At 40.6% G+C, this 14,718-nt stretch overlaps 1 protein-coding gene across 1 annotated transcript in view; it reads right to left on the minus strand.

Annotated features, from left to right (window-relative positions):
* The window catches only part of LOC306895608 (uncharacterized protein), a 59,067-nt gene that overhangs the window by 33,089 nt on the left and 11,260 nt on the right, over positions 1-14,718 (minus strand). The window contains exons 4-15 of the mRNA XM_079458978.1: positions 11,119-11,223; positions 9,755-9,871; positions 9,405-9,489; positions 8,193-8,388; positions 6,275-8,093; positions 5,704-5,871; positions 2,923-3,096; positions 2,599-2,772; positions 2,347-2,517; positions 1,925-2,095; positions 1,687-1,860; positions 702-875 (exon numbers count right to left, since the gene is read on the minus strand). Coding sequence (XP_079315104.1) covers positions 702-875; positions 1,687-1,860; positions 1,925-2,095; positions 2,347-2,517; positions 2,599-2,772; positions 2,923-3,096; positions 5,704-5,871; positions 6,275-8,093; positions 8,193-8,388; positions 9,405-9,489; positions 9,755-9,871; positions 11,119-11,223 — 3,528 coding nt within the window. The remainder of the gene's footprint in view (positions 1-701; positions 876-1,686; positions 1,861-1,924; positions 2,096-2,346; positions 2,518-2,598; positions 2,773-2,922; positions 3,097-5,703; positions 5,872-6,274; positions 8,094-8,192; positions 8,389-9,404; positions 9,490-9,754; positions 9,872-11,118; positions 11,224-14,718) is intronic.

The raw sequence follows: 14,718 nt of genomic DNA on the forward strand, positions 1-14,718 counted from the left end.
TGAGAGCATGTAGATTTTAAATTAAGAAATTGTAAAGTAAGGATTTGTTATTGTGCACTCTCAGCCCCAATGTGAAAACTGGTCAAATACAAATCTGAACATTAAATGCACAAATCAAAAATCTGTGTTTTGAGTTTAAAGTTGACAAATAGTCAAAAATGTGTAAATCGGCATTTACAAATATACATTGACAGAAACATTACACATACACACTTATTCTTTAATTCAGATTTGAAGATTGTCATATACTGTATACTGTTATTCTGTGATGTATACTATCATCTCTTTCTTTTATGCATACTATGTATAGATATCATTCTGTTATATACACACAGTCATGCCGGTTCACATATTTGTTACAACATCTTCGAATTCAGAACACAGATTTGGGATTTTTGCCTACGAGTGAGAATCTCAACATTCACCTTCATATTTGTATTTTACAAGTTTTCACATTAGGGCTGTGAGTGCACATTTTAGTGTACTTACTTTACAAGTTCTTATTTACCTTAAGTTTGAACTTGACTATATTAGGTGTGATTCCACAGATCTAGGCAAGCCAGAACTGCTCATAGTGTTACGCCATGATGCAGCATCTTGTTCCCTAATTTAGTGAACTGTAATCCGAGGGATAAAATGACTGTCTACAGAGGAACCTTGAATTGAACAACAAGCATAAAAACCACATAGAAAATCCTCACGTGATTGTGTTGAGTTGACAGTGTTTATCCTTCAGTAGATCAGAGATCTGTTTCACTCTTAAGTCTCCTAGTACACGATTACTCAGATTCACTTCTCTCTGGAGTAAAGCATTTATACCAAGAACTTCAGTCAGATAATCAAAGGCTTCGACTGCAGATGAACTCTTCAATAACCTGCGGTAAAAAGATTATAAAATTATTGCTTCATTGTTTCCTAATTCTTCTAAGCTGCTTAAATAAAAGTATCTACTAAAAGTCTGGTGTCGTTAAGAACAGAAATTTTGTCCAACAGCTGGTGTTTAAGAAATTAATTTTATTCTCCTTGTTTTTTTATTTACTTTGATGCATCAACACATTTACATTTACATTACATTAATGCATTTGGCAGAAGCTTTTATCCAAAGCGACTTGCATTGCATTACCCTATACAAGGGGTCTCCAACCTTTTTGTAAGCGAGGGCTACCAAAATATCTCAAATCCTCTACAGGGCTACTTGTTTATAACATACTTTCAAAACTTTAAACCTGTGATGCATTATTTTTACACTCAAAGAACCAAATTCAGTTTTCTTTCAGATATTTTTGCACTTGAATATATTAAAGTTCATAACACTTGCTTATAATAAACTTTCATGACGATGTGGCACTTGGCTGATCGGTATAGTCATAGATTTGTCAACTGTCTTGAGCATTATTGGTGAGCCCTGTGTTAAGCGGGCAACTTACAGAGTTCATGCGGGCTACCAGGTGCCCACGGGCACCACGTTGGAGACCACTGCCCTATACATTTATACACAGGTATCTGCAATCCCCTGAGATCCAAGACACAACCTTGAGTTGTTAACACAATGCTCTTACCACTGAGATACAGGAAAGCAAATAACTTTGATTACAAGTTTCAACAGATACTTGTAATGCAAATGATATATCTCTAAATAAATAGCCAGCGTGCAAGTTATTTTAAGATTATTTTAACACATCTCACCTCACAGTGTTCAGTGCACAGTTTGTGTCGTGTATTAACTGATAGATGAGTTTGACTCCTGATGGTCCAGGATCATTTCCAGTGAGATCCAGCTCTATCAGATGTGAAGGGTTTGATCTCACAGCTTCAGCCAAACATCTGTAACCTTCTTCTGTTATACTGCACTCAGATAGTCTATGAAAGAAATGATCACGGATGAACATTTTAAATAAACCAATGAAGAAGTTTGACATCTCACCTGAGTCTGTGTAGTTTACAGTCATTCTTCAGTCCATCAGAAAGTTGCTTTACTCCTGAATCCTGTAGATTATTGTTACTCAGATCAAGCTCCTGCAAACTGCTGCTGTCTGAACTGAGAACTGAAGCCAAAGCTGAACAACTTTCTTCTCCAAGATCACACTTATTCAAACTGAAAAAGACAACAACAAAAACACATCACTGTACCATTTAAATGTGCTTGCCATAGCTGCAAAATAGGTGTGGAAAAATCAGCAGACTGTCATAAGTTAGACATTTGTTTTTGCCAACAATACTTCTCAAATGATGATTAAATGAAAATTTGAAATGGTCTCTTATTTTTGTTCAGCAACTGTCATGTTTGTCATGTTAATGTATGTTGCACATGGGTATGATGTATGATGATGTGATCGCTGAACTCACTTGAGTGTGTGGAGTTCACACTGAGGATTCTTCAGTTTGTCACAGATGTGTTTGAGTCCTGAATCCATCAGACGACTGTTGTTCAGATTCATCTCTCTCACGAGGGTTTTACAGGAGAGAACAGCAGCTACAGCTGAACACTGTTTCTCTGTCGGCTCACAGTTATTCAATCTAAACACAATAACATCATCATCAGATCTTTATAACACACACATGTATGAAGGTGTATTATACTGTATATATGAAACTCACGTGATTTTCTCCACTTTACTATGAGAGTCCATCAATAGAGCCGAGAGTTTCTCTCCATCCAGATCTCTCAGTATACTGTGACTCAGATTCAGATCTTTTAGCAGTAATGGATTCACACCCAGAACATCAGTCAGATAAACACAAGCTGCTTCTGCTTTTGGATTCTTCAAGAATCTACAGACAGAAGATCAGTTCACAGCACATCACCTCTTTAAAATGATTATTTATTGTTACAAATGACATCGCATTTGTGTAATTCAAAGCTTTGCAAAGATGTATAGAATAAACTTTAACCATATAAAAACAACTGGATATAGTCCTCACCTCACAGTGTTCAGTGCACAGTTTGTGTCTTGTATTAAATCACAGATGAGTTTGACTCCTGATGGTCCAGGATCATTTCCAGTGAGATCCAGCTCTATCAGATGTGAAGGGTTTGATCTCACAGCTTCAGCCAAACATCTGTAACCTTCTTCTGTTATACTGCACTCGGACAATCTACGACAAAGAAAGATTTAATTGTGAGTTCGTAAACTCAAATGTGCAAGTTTTGCTACTTTTTAAACTATATGGGGCAGTTTCCCGAAGAGGGATTAGTTTAAACCAGGACTAGTTAAATTAGGACATTTAATTTTTAAAAACATACTTTACAAAAAAAAACTCAATGATGTGCATTTTAAGACAAAACAATCACACTGATATATTTTAAGATATGTCAGTTTAAATTGTTGTCGATCAAGACACTTCTTACATTTATGTTAGTCTTGGACTAGGTTTATAGCCTGTCTGGGAAACCGCCCCTATATGACCAAGAGTTTCTGGCATTTCCATAACACCAAAAGGAGGACGCTTTGCGGCATTTAGTGAGGCAAGAATAACTTCATCTGGTGTACTCGCAAATACAATACAATGTTGTCTATAAAATCTATGGTATCATGATACAGTGATTCTGAGATAGCCTACTCTATTCATTGCCAGTCAATTTGATCAACGTCATATCTTGATGTAGACCTATGTGTAACAGAAGAGGCAAAAAAGTAATGCTTGACTGCATGATAGACTGCAGCGGAGATTTTGTCATCCTGAGGTGATGTTGCCTCTCGAAAATAAGACCTAAGGGAAGATGTACCAGCAGCTCATCGGTTACCTTTATGTTTTTCAGTGCTGGCATGTCGGTCAATGGCGGCTTTCCCTTTACTACTAACGTCCACTTCACAGCGACATAGTGTGAAAAATCCATGGAAAGCATCGCTACTGCTTTTTGATATGAATTTGTGCTCTTTTGTCCATTCTGGATTAAATGATGTCTGACGTTTCGGCATGTTAACGTTATGATGTGACGTAACCAGTACATGGACTCCACCTCCACGTCATGGAGGCTTGTTTACTTTTTTAACCAATTATATATCAGATATTTATTTGACACATCTTTCAGCCAATCATTTGTTTGACCGGAGATCCCTTCACAGGCTCTGCACCCTGCAGTTACAAAAAAACTACTTATAAAAGTGTCTGCCAAATGAATAAATGTAAATCTCGATGACTAGCTTATCTTGGCTCACTCGTGTGGGACAACTGGGACAAGAGCGAGAACTCCCCTACGCAAAGCACCTCTTACCTCTCGGTATGGAACTGGACTCTGTTAATTTGCGAGTGTGCCCAGTCAATGCTGCACTGCATTGAGGTTTCTTTGACCCTCATCAAAGAAAACCTTTTTCAGAGGAACCTGGGGTATATGGCATCCTCGACAGCAGTCAAGCTTCACCTTCACCTTGCTTGAGGTTCCTTTCTCTCATTCAGGACAAGCAAGTGCCCAAAGTTTCCACCACTCCCTTCAGGGACCAGGTGGTGAACTTGCAGGCACTCCTCCCTGGGAAGGAAAACAGCTCTCCCGTGTCCACTGGCAGTGAGAGCTTACTCCACCAGGGGTGCAGCATCCCCTTGGTCACTGGCTCAGTGCGCCTCTATGGCAGACATCTGTAGAGCGGCAGGTTGGGCTACGCCCAACACATTCGTGAGGTTCTACAACTTTGTGTGGAGACGGTGTTTGCCCGCATCTTGCAAACCAGGTTAGACAGACGGCCGGCTGGGCGTACGCCTGCAAAATGCCTTCTCCACTTCGTCAGGTCAATCAGTGCGCTTTTCCAGCTTCCGAACTTCCGCTGGAGGAAGTATAAGCATTCCATCCATCACCAAGCACTTTCAAGCTTATGAGTCGGGCAGAGCAGCTCGTATTCCGAACCCAGTATAGGCGAGTTTCCCTCACGAGGTGAACCCTTATACCTGAGCTAGTGCTCCACACGTAGTGACCTTGGGTAGTCCTGTCTGACGTTTCTCACTCTTGGTTCCCCTTTTGGTGAACCTGTGACCTCCCCTCTGTGGACTCCACCGCTTCTGTGCACCCCTCGTTGGGGCCCCCACTACTCCCATAAGATATCCCCACTGGTGAGACTGTGTAGATATTCCAAGTAGTATCTCCCTGCGGAAGAGGTGGTCTCCGTAGTGTTACCCCTTCAGGCGAGGGGGTAGCCCTTACCAGTGTTCCTTCCGGATCGGGGCGGCTATCTCGCCCCTAGAGAAGCTAATTCTACTACATATACAGCCGTGTCCTTTATGCCACAACGTTCGACACAACGTCTCGGAGTTTACATACGTAAGCAAGACATTTTCATCAAAAGTAGTTTTAAACTGTTGACATGATCTGCCTTTGATAACATCTAGAGAGCGGCTAAAATCTGAGCACAGACGGGTAATGTGGGGCACAATCTTTAATGCCTAAAAACGGTAATGCTATTTTCAGTGGAAAATGTTGGTGCATCCCTAGTTTCATTTTAAAAGAAAAGGGTTTCATATGAAAACTGCACACAAGTTAACAGCAATATAAACCCACAACAGTTGTCTACAATAAAACGAGAACAAAAATATATTTAGGTCACAATCATACAACAACAGATTGTGGAACTTCAGCAATTGATTCCGGGACTATATAATCATTCCAGACACTTGTCCCATTTGTGCCTTTATGATAAATTTTAGTTTAAATAATAATTTTGCTGTTTATAATAGATCATATTGTGTATACTATTTGTCTGTTTACACACCTACCTCAGTATCTCTAGTTTACTTGTTGTCTTCTCCAGTCCAGCACAGAGCCACTTGACTCCTGAATCCTGCAGATTATTACCGCTCATGTTGAGCTCTTTCAGGCTTTGTGATCCCAGAACATTAACCAGAGCTGAACAGCCTTTGTCTGATAAGTTACAATCATTTAGTCTATAAAGAAAACAAGTCAGATCAAAGCATTTGATATACTTGCCAGGTATTTTGTTCAAATACATTTTAGGATATCAAATTTCATAATAACTATTACAATTTAGTATAACGTTGCTATCCTCCCAAAACCCCAGAAGTCCAAATTAGCAAGTAAAGAGTGGCAAAGTTTTAGAAGGACAGCAATTCATTTTAGAATAGTACAAAATAAATATAAAACAGTACTGGGATTTACTGATTACTTAAGATGGGTAAACGGGGGTTACAAAGAAAACTAAATGCTTTCCTCACTGTTGTACAGAGGACATCCATTTCATAAAAACATTGGTGTACTATTTGGAATTTTCTCAAAAACAATCAAGAAGCACGTTTTTCAGATGAGAGTAACAACTTTCATGTCACTTACAGAGCTCGTTTGGAGGCTTTGACCACTGGCCACAGTCTAATGAGACATTCATTAGATTTCTTGAATTTCTGAAGTTCAAAGTCCTCCAGTTCCTCATCTGATGTCAGCAACACAAAGACCAGAGCAGACCACTGAGCAGGTGAAAGATCAGCAGATGACAGACTTCCTTCTCTAATGTGCTTTTGAACCTCTTGTACCAGAGATTGATCATTCAATTCATTCAGACAGTAAAATAGATTGATGGATCTTTCTGGAGATGAATTTTCATCAAACTTCTGCTTGATGTATGCAACTATTTCCTCGTAGCTCTTCTCATCACTGTCTTGCAGTGGCAACAGACCTTGTAAGAGCAGCCGATTGGACTTCAGCGACAGACCGAGAAGAAAGCGAAGGAAAAGGTCCAAGTGTCCATTCTCACTTTCAAGGGCCTTGTCCACTGCAGCCTTCAGTAAACCAATCATTGTTTTATTGTCGTTGTCTTGTCCCGTTTGCTCTTGAACAAAGGCATTTTTCTCTTCAATGTCTAGAAACAGATGTGCATACAGAGCTGCAATGAACTCTTGAATGCTCAAGTGAACAAAACAGTACATGGTACCCAGAATGATCCCGGTCTCCTGTTTGAAGATCTGAGTACACATCCCTGAGTACACGGATGCTTTGGAGACGTCAATACCACAGGCCTCCAGATCTGATGCATAGAAGATCAGGTTGCTTCTTTCCAGCTGTTGAAATGCCAGTTTGCCCAGTGAAAGGATAGCATCTTTATCCCAGGAGATATCTGGCGAGTGTTTTCCTTCATACTTTTTTCTACTCTGATGGATCTGAAAGCGAAAAAAGTGTGTGTACATTTGTGTCAGAGTTCTAGGAGTATCATCAGTGTTTGATTCTTGAAGTGTTTTTGTGGTGTCGTCAGACTGAATGATTTGATTCTCTAGAATGTTCTGGAGGACGGTGGCTGAAATCCAGCAGAAGACTGGGATGTGGCACATGATATATAGACTCTTTGATTTTTTTACATGATCAATGATTGCGTTTGCCATATTCTGATCTGAGAATCTTTTGATGAAGTACTCGTCCTTCTGTGCGTCATTGAATCCTCGTACCTCTGTCACCCGGTCGATACAGTCAGGAGGAATCTTACCGGCTGCTGCTGGTCTGGTGGTTATCCAGATGAGAGCAGAATGAAGCAGATTTCCTTTGATAAGGTTTGTTAGGAGAACATCTAGAGGAGCAGGTGATGTGATATCACACCATGTCTCATTACCCACAAACTTCAGAGGAAGACGACATTCATCCAAGCCATCAAAGATAAACAGGATTTTATACTTGTTATTTCTTGTAAGGTTCAGTCCTTTTATCTCTGGGAAAAAGTGATCCATCAGGTTCATTAAACTTGGTGTTTCTTTTTCCTTTAAGTTAATCTCTCGGAAAGGTATTGGAAATATAAAGCTGATATCCTGATTTTCTTTTCCTTCAGCCCAGTCCAGAACAAATTTTTGCACTGAGACAGATTTTCCAATGCCAGCAACTCCTTTTGTTACTACAGTTCTGATGTTCTGGTCTTGTCCAGGTGGCTGAAATAAATTTGTGAATTCAATCTGTATCTCTGGTGATACTAATCGTTTGGAGGCGGTCTCGATCTGTCTGATCTCATGCTGAGTATTGACCTGTTCACCTCCACCCTGAGTGATGTACAGATCTGTGTAGATCTTATTCAGGAGTGTGGAGTCGCCCTGCTTAGCAATCCCTTCAAATACACATTGATACTTCTTCTTTAGGTTTGATTTCAGTTGTTGTTGATGAATGAAGACACGCTCATCTAAAAAAAAAACATAGAAACAAATACATATGTTAAATTGTTTTACTCCTACATCCTACAGTAACTATATGACAGATGGTGACATCATGAGCTTCTTACCTTCCAGAACATCAGCAAGTTCATGTTGTTTCATACTTCTCAGAAAGTAGAGTGTGATATCAAGAGCTGCTTCTCTGATGTTGTTTCTATCCTCCTTGAGGTCCTCCACAAAGTATTGTGTGTTTTCTTTTTTCAATACTTTCTTAAATCTTTCCAGCTCATTCTTCAGAAATGTAATTATTTTGTTCTCAAGGTCCTGATAATAAATCAAGAACATAGAAATGTAGTTTCATCTTTTCTAGAATGTTTTAACACTGCCAAATCAGACAATAGCTTCAGGGGAGCGTTTGTGCATGAAGGTAGCTCAGAGAAACAGATTCGTACAGGCTTTATTGGCAGCATTACGAAATTCAAATGATTAACAGTGTCTTTGCAATAACTTCTTATATATTCTAAAATTACATTACTAATTTCTCACTATAAATGCAAACAAAAGTTATATAAAGTGAAAATTAAACTTCAATTCAAAATTGTGCTCCAACAAATTTCTCGGCCACCATTTTAGATTATTATTTTCTCGACCAATCACCTTCCTCGCGCACTCACACACATAGCATCAACGCCGACACCAGCTGATGAGTTGAATAAGGTGCTCTATATAGATACATCTAAAACATTCTGGGAGGGGGTCCAAAGACTGGGGTTTGGAAAAACTGAGTTTGGTAAAGAATTGGGTTGGTTTATACATACTCTCACCCTCCTGTAGTGTAGACCAATGTACTGGGCACATGCTACAAAATAAATCGGTCTGTGCGAAGAATACATTTCCCAGTGCAATACAGTTTGGTAAGTGCAGTGACAGAGCTGCGTGTTTGTGTGAAGTGCGCTTGTTGTTGCATGTCTCACTGCTATTTTACGTAATTTTAGTCTATTCAGCGAGTGAAACTTGTTTTCCAGCTGCATTAAGTTCAAGCAAAATTGATCGGCATATGACATCAAACTACCATATACTGCACGCCGTATACAGTGTAATGCTTTCGCTATGTCAGTGGATTTCAATCCTGTTCCTCAAGACCCACTGCTCTGCAATGAGCTGTTGATCTGAGTTAAGTGTGCTGGATAAGGAAGACATTCAAAATGGGCAGAGTAATGGATCCCCAGGACCAGGATTGAAAACCACTGAGCTTGTTCAGCCCTCCCAAACTACAACAGGGAAAATCCTTTCACTACAACAGACCGATATCAAACATTTATAAAAATATTTGTTCCTACCTGAAATATCCAGAGAAGGTGTTCTTGGAAATTCTTGCGGAACCTGTAACTTTTGAAGCCTGCATCTGATGACTCAAACTGAACCCTGTTGGCAAAAAATATTTCACCCCTTATCTTTAAAATAATAATAAAAAAGTAAAAACATTTATTTAGAAACATATTACTTCTAATAACTATTTTAGAATAAACTTTGCACACAGATTTTCATTGCCTGAACTGCTCTGTCGGAGTTAGGGTTAGAAAAATCATGCCGGAACATATAAGCAAACATATTTTGGGCTGAACTAACCCATGTAGATTCTGGGTCGTCACGTAAACTCTGTAGAGTAAAGTTGTGTTTGTGTACTCACATGTTCAGAAGAAAAGATGCCATTTCGACATCACTCTTTATTCCCTTCTGCTCCTTAAGTGTTTTCCACCGAGTCATTTCTAAACCAATATTTACTACGGTGCTCTGCCGCTGGTTACTAATAATAATCACACAAAACAAAGAACATGAGAACTAATGGGTCTAAAGCATCATCCTTTTACCCATACAAGTATGAAATGAAACTTGTAAGGCAGCATATCAAATTGATTGAAATATCAAAAAATATTATTATGCAGAATGCATTTCTAGCGGTTTGCTATAACTTAAATTCCAAATGTTATGTTTAATTAAAGTTTAAAGTTGATGCAGATGGCAGAAACAAGTCAATATTCAATACATTCACATTGAATATCCCTGCACTTTAAGTTAATATATTGATAACAAGATTATATTTTGCCTACAATTAACCAACATTGTTCATTTAGTCTTTGATTTTTTATGTATCTATTTTCTGCCAAATCACACTTTTTATGGTCCCAAGAAAATATTTTGTTGATAAATTAAAAACCGTTTCTGAATCATAGTGACTTTCTTGAATATTTACAGAAATTTTAAGAAGCAGAATCTAAATAAATAAATCCTCATTTCAGAATTTCTATCCCAGACATTACTTTTCCGCATGAGATGTTACAATAACACATTTTTTATCCTTTGGTCATGATGGTGTTTTTGTTTACTTTTTTTGGTGTAATTGGTTTGATTTGATTTTTACTTTCCGGTAACTGATGATATTTTTTCACTGATGTTTGGTTTGTCGTCTTGAGAATGATGATCTCTTCATAGACAAAGATCTGACAACAGGTATCCCTGATCTTTTACTAATCATATAAAGCAGAGAGAAAAAAATGAAGTTGGCTATTAAACATGGACTTAATGGCTCACTAAAAACAGCTTGCATTTGACTGAAGACAATTCTTTTAGTGATCAGCCAACCGCAAAGTCAACTTTCAAGAGCCTATATTATGCTCATTAAGGGCTAAGCACAGAAAGTGTGCATGGTATCCATATTGAATCTGTTGAATGTCTTTATATTTTTCCTCCACACTGTGAGAACAAAATGAGAATCGAAACAATTACAGTGATGGTCCTGAATAGAATAATTTTAAGAATTTTGTTCTTCATAATGACCAAATCCACATCTTATATTAAAACCCCTCCCATTCCAAGAGTCTCCATTCTAAAAAGTACAGTAGGTACTTTCTTTTTAGACATTTTGTCATAATATCAGTTTTTCTCTACACTATTATTCAGGTTGTACAAATCCATGATAATGGTTTTATTGTGATTTCTTTAAATAAATGATAAATTACTTTTTTGGTATTATTGGTCTGATTTTTTTATTACCTTTGGGTAGCTGATGGTGTTTCTTTGCTGAAGTTTGGTCTGCCGCCTTGAGAATAATCACTCTTCATAGACACAGAGCTGATTACAGGTGATCCTGATCTTTCACTAATGACAGAAAGAGAAAAGACATTTCATTTGTAGAGACTGAATATACTGGGCTAGTTAAAAAGGACAAAATGTCTATTCTCTGAAAAAAGAGTGCACATCATCATTGACAAATTAATCAATAAAATGATATGAAATTCGATTGCCATTTACATTGTCATGAACAAAAAAAGCATAGTTTCCAGCTGGCTAATAGTTTCTTCAATTCAATTCAATTCAATTCAATTCAATTTTATTTATATAGCGCTTTTCACAATTTGCATTGTTCCAAAGCAGCTTTACAGGGAAAAACGAAAAACCCAAGAAAGGGTAAAACACACTACATGGCGTTTTATAAAATAAATCCAATTATTCTAGTAAATAATATCTAATGTCAGCATCTCCCGGTGGTTTATTTATCATATTTTGCTTTAAGTGAATGCTTGGCTGTAGAGATGTGTTTTTAATCTCGATTTAAATTTGGCGGGTGTGTCTGATCCTGGAATAATATCAGGAAGGTTATTCCAGAGTTTAGGTGCTACGTATGAGAAAGCTCGACCCCCTTTGGTGGATTTAGTAATTCTAGGTATTATCAAAAGTCCTGAGTTTTGAGAGTTTTTTAAGTGACACCAGAGCCAATGAAAGAGAGTCATGACAACAGAAGTTTGAACTATTGAGAAGCTCTATAACAGCCTTTGCTGTAAAAATAACTGTTCCTTTGAAGTGAACAGAGTTGACCCGACTCTCTCTTTCACAACGGCTCTGGGTGATAAATAGATTCAAGCAGGTTTGCAAAAATCTTTAAATACTTCAAACCATTCCGTGTCATAGAATCCCGCGCCCTTGGCATGATGGACAAAACGTCTCATTCCCTTCATCGGGTAACCAAGGTTACATCCTTAACCGAGACGTTCCCTTCTGACGGTCTCGCGACGTTGTGTCGAGATTGACAGAATGGGGTTCCTGTCGAAAACGCCACAGTGCTGTGCAGTGTCACGATTTCCAGCGGAACGACACTGACCGGCCTAGGCGAGTAAGGAATTAGCGTCCTAGGAAATCGTTACCATCCAGTGGTGTAGAAAGACAACAATTCGTGTGACCACGACGAGAGGTTCTTACGATCAGGCAGGAACTAGCGGGGAGATCTGCTTCATTGGCCACATGGAGGGATGTTCCCTTTCTGTCAGTCTCTCGACGTTGTGTCGAACCGAAAGATGGGGTTTGACTTGAGAACCTATCATCTTCTGACTATTTTGAAAAGGCCAATGAAATTGGCGAATGAAATTTGCATGCCGGACTCCGCCCCCGGTTATCCGGGTATAAAAGGTAGACGGCGTGCTGCATTCATTCACCTTTTGTTCTTCGGAGCCTTTGCATCTGATGAAAATCTTTCTAAAAGAGCTGATTTCTTCCCTCATCAGTGACTTCCTCTGGCGTCTCAGCGGTTCCGGAGGTGTTTTTCTCTCTAAAAGAGCAAATTTCTACAGCGCAGCATGTCTCGCTGTTCTCACGGGTGCAACACACTCATTACACACTCATCCTGGGTCGTACAATGTCCACGATTGTGGTCCAGGAGAGGCACCTCTGGCTTAACCTTGCACAGATGTGGGATGCCGAGAAGGTCCCCTTTCTCGATGCTCCCATCTCGCAGGGTGGGCTGTTTGGTGAGCCCCGCCGCGGGCTGGCCGCCTTCCGGCTGTCGAGGTCCCGTTCAGGGTCTGCTCCTAAACAGCCCCGGCCGCCTTTGTCGTCGTCCCCGGTTCCGGCGCCCCTCCTCAGGCAGCCCCCTGGAGGAAGACGTCAAGGAAAGGTCCGCCATCTCATCAGCAGCCACCGTGGAAGCACAGGCGCTCCTGATGAGGTGAACCCAGTGAGAACAAGATTGGGCCCGACCCCAGCCATTCCATCGCTGCCGGGTCGGACTGGGATGGTTCCTGCCCCGTCCCAACATCTGCTGGGCCCCTTCGGGGGCCTGGTGCCCACATGTTCACAAGAGCTTTCGTTCCCCCTAGGTCTTTCCGACAGCCGCTCTCACCCTCTGCGGACAGTGTTCGGTGACTCGACATTGCGTCACGGTGAGGCACAGTGCAGAGTATAAACATAGCCAGCCCTCAGCACTCTCACCTCGACGGTGCGTTGAGCTGCGCCATCGCCAGGCAGGAAACACAGCGGAGCTGATCCCTTCGATGAAGCAGATCGTACCTCTAGTCCCCGTTTGGGTCTTTGAGTGCTTTGGTAGCACTTTCCAAGCCGTCACGGTGGCAACAGAATACGGTCCGTCTCGGCTATGCGATCCAATTCGCCAGGCCTCCGCCCAGGTTTCGGGGCATCCTCTTCACCTCAGAGGCAGAGATGCTCCTGTACTACGGGCCGAGATTGCCCGTCCCCCGGCCGAGATGTCAAGCGGGTTTTACAGCCCGTACTTCATCGTCCTCAAGAAAGGCGGAGGGTTGCGCCCTTTTCTCGATCTGCGTACCCTGAACAAGCACCTGCAGAAGCTGCCGTTCAGGATGCTCACGCAGAGGCACATCTTGACGTCTGGCAGACGTCAGGATTGGTTCGTAGCCATCGACCTGAAGGACGCATACTTTCATGTCTCGATTCTCCCTCGTCATCGGCAGTTCCTACGGTTCGCTTTCGAGGGACGGACATATCAGTACAGGGTCCTCCCATTCGGCCTGTCCCTGTCTCCACTGGCTTGTACGAAGGTTATGGAAGCCGCCCTCGCTCCCCTCAGGGAGAGCGGTGTGCGGGTACTCAACTATCTCGACGACTGGCTTATCTTGGCACACTCGCGAGATCTGTTGTGTACACACAGGGACTTGGTGCTCCGGCACCTCGACCGATTGGGATTGCAGGTCAACCGAGAGAAGAGCCAGCTCTCCCCGGCGCAGAGCTCCCTTTTTTCTCGGTATGGAACTCGACTCTCCATGACGGCACGACTCACCCTAGAGCAGTGGTTCTCAAACTTTTTTGGTCATTCCCCACTTTAGACAAGGGGGAATTTTCAAGCCCCCACCTGCCCCCATCGCCCCAACACAATGCTAATGAAATGTGCAACAAGCTTAACATGTTCCAATTTATTGAACTAAAAAGTAGTATCAGAGTAACAAGTTGTATCTAAAATACAAACTATATACATCAAATAACAGAAAGTTCTAAAATAAAGAAAATAAAAGTGCAGCTGTGTCATAATAACTTTCATGAAATAAAAAAAATAGAGAAAATAAAAGTGCAGCTGTGCACTACTAATTTAAAAAATAGAAAAGATATAAAAGTGCCATTTTGAAATCTGTAAAAAAAACATTTAAATATGGCCGCGAAAGTTTGTTCCGTTACAATTAATATGCCGATGTCATGTTATTTTGGCACTTCGGTTCCAGGTTATATTTTTCTCGGGGACTCATATCTAATGTTCTTTTAATATAGACTCCATGTAGACTAGTAATGATTACCCCTTAATGTTTCCATGGCAACGCGTCATATTTGTCACGTGACACACCGCAGCCACAATAA

This window comes from Barbatula barbatula (genome assembly GCF_947034865.1).
Source record: "Barbatula barbatula genome assembly, chromosome: 6".
Classification (NCBI taxonomy): domain Eukaryota; kingdom Metazoa; phylum Chordata; class Actinopteri; order Cypriniformes; family Nemacheilidae; genus Barbatula; species Barbatula barbatula.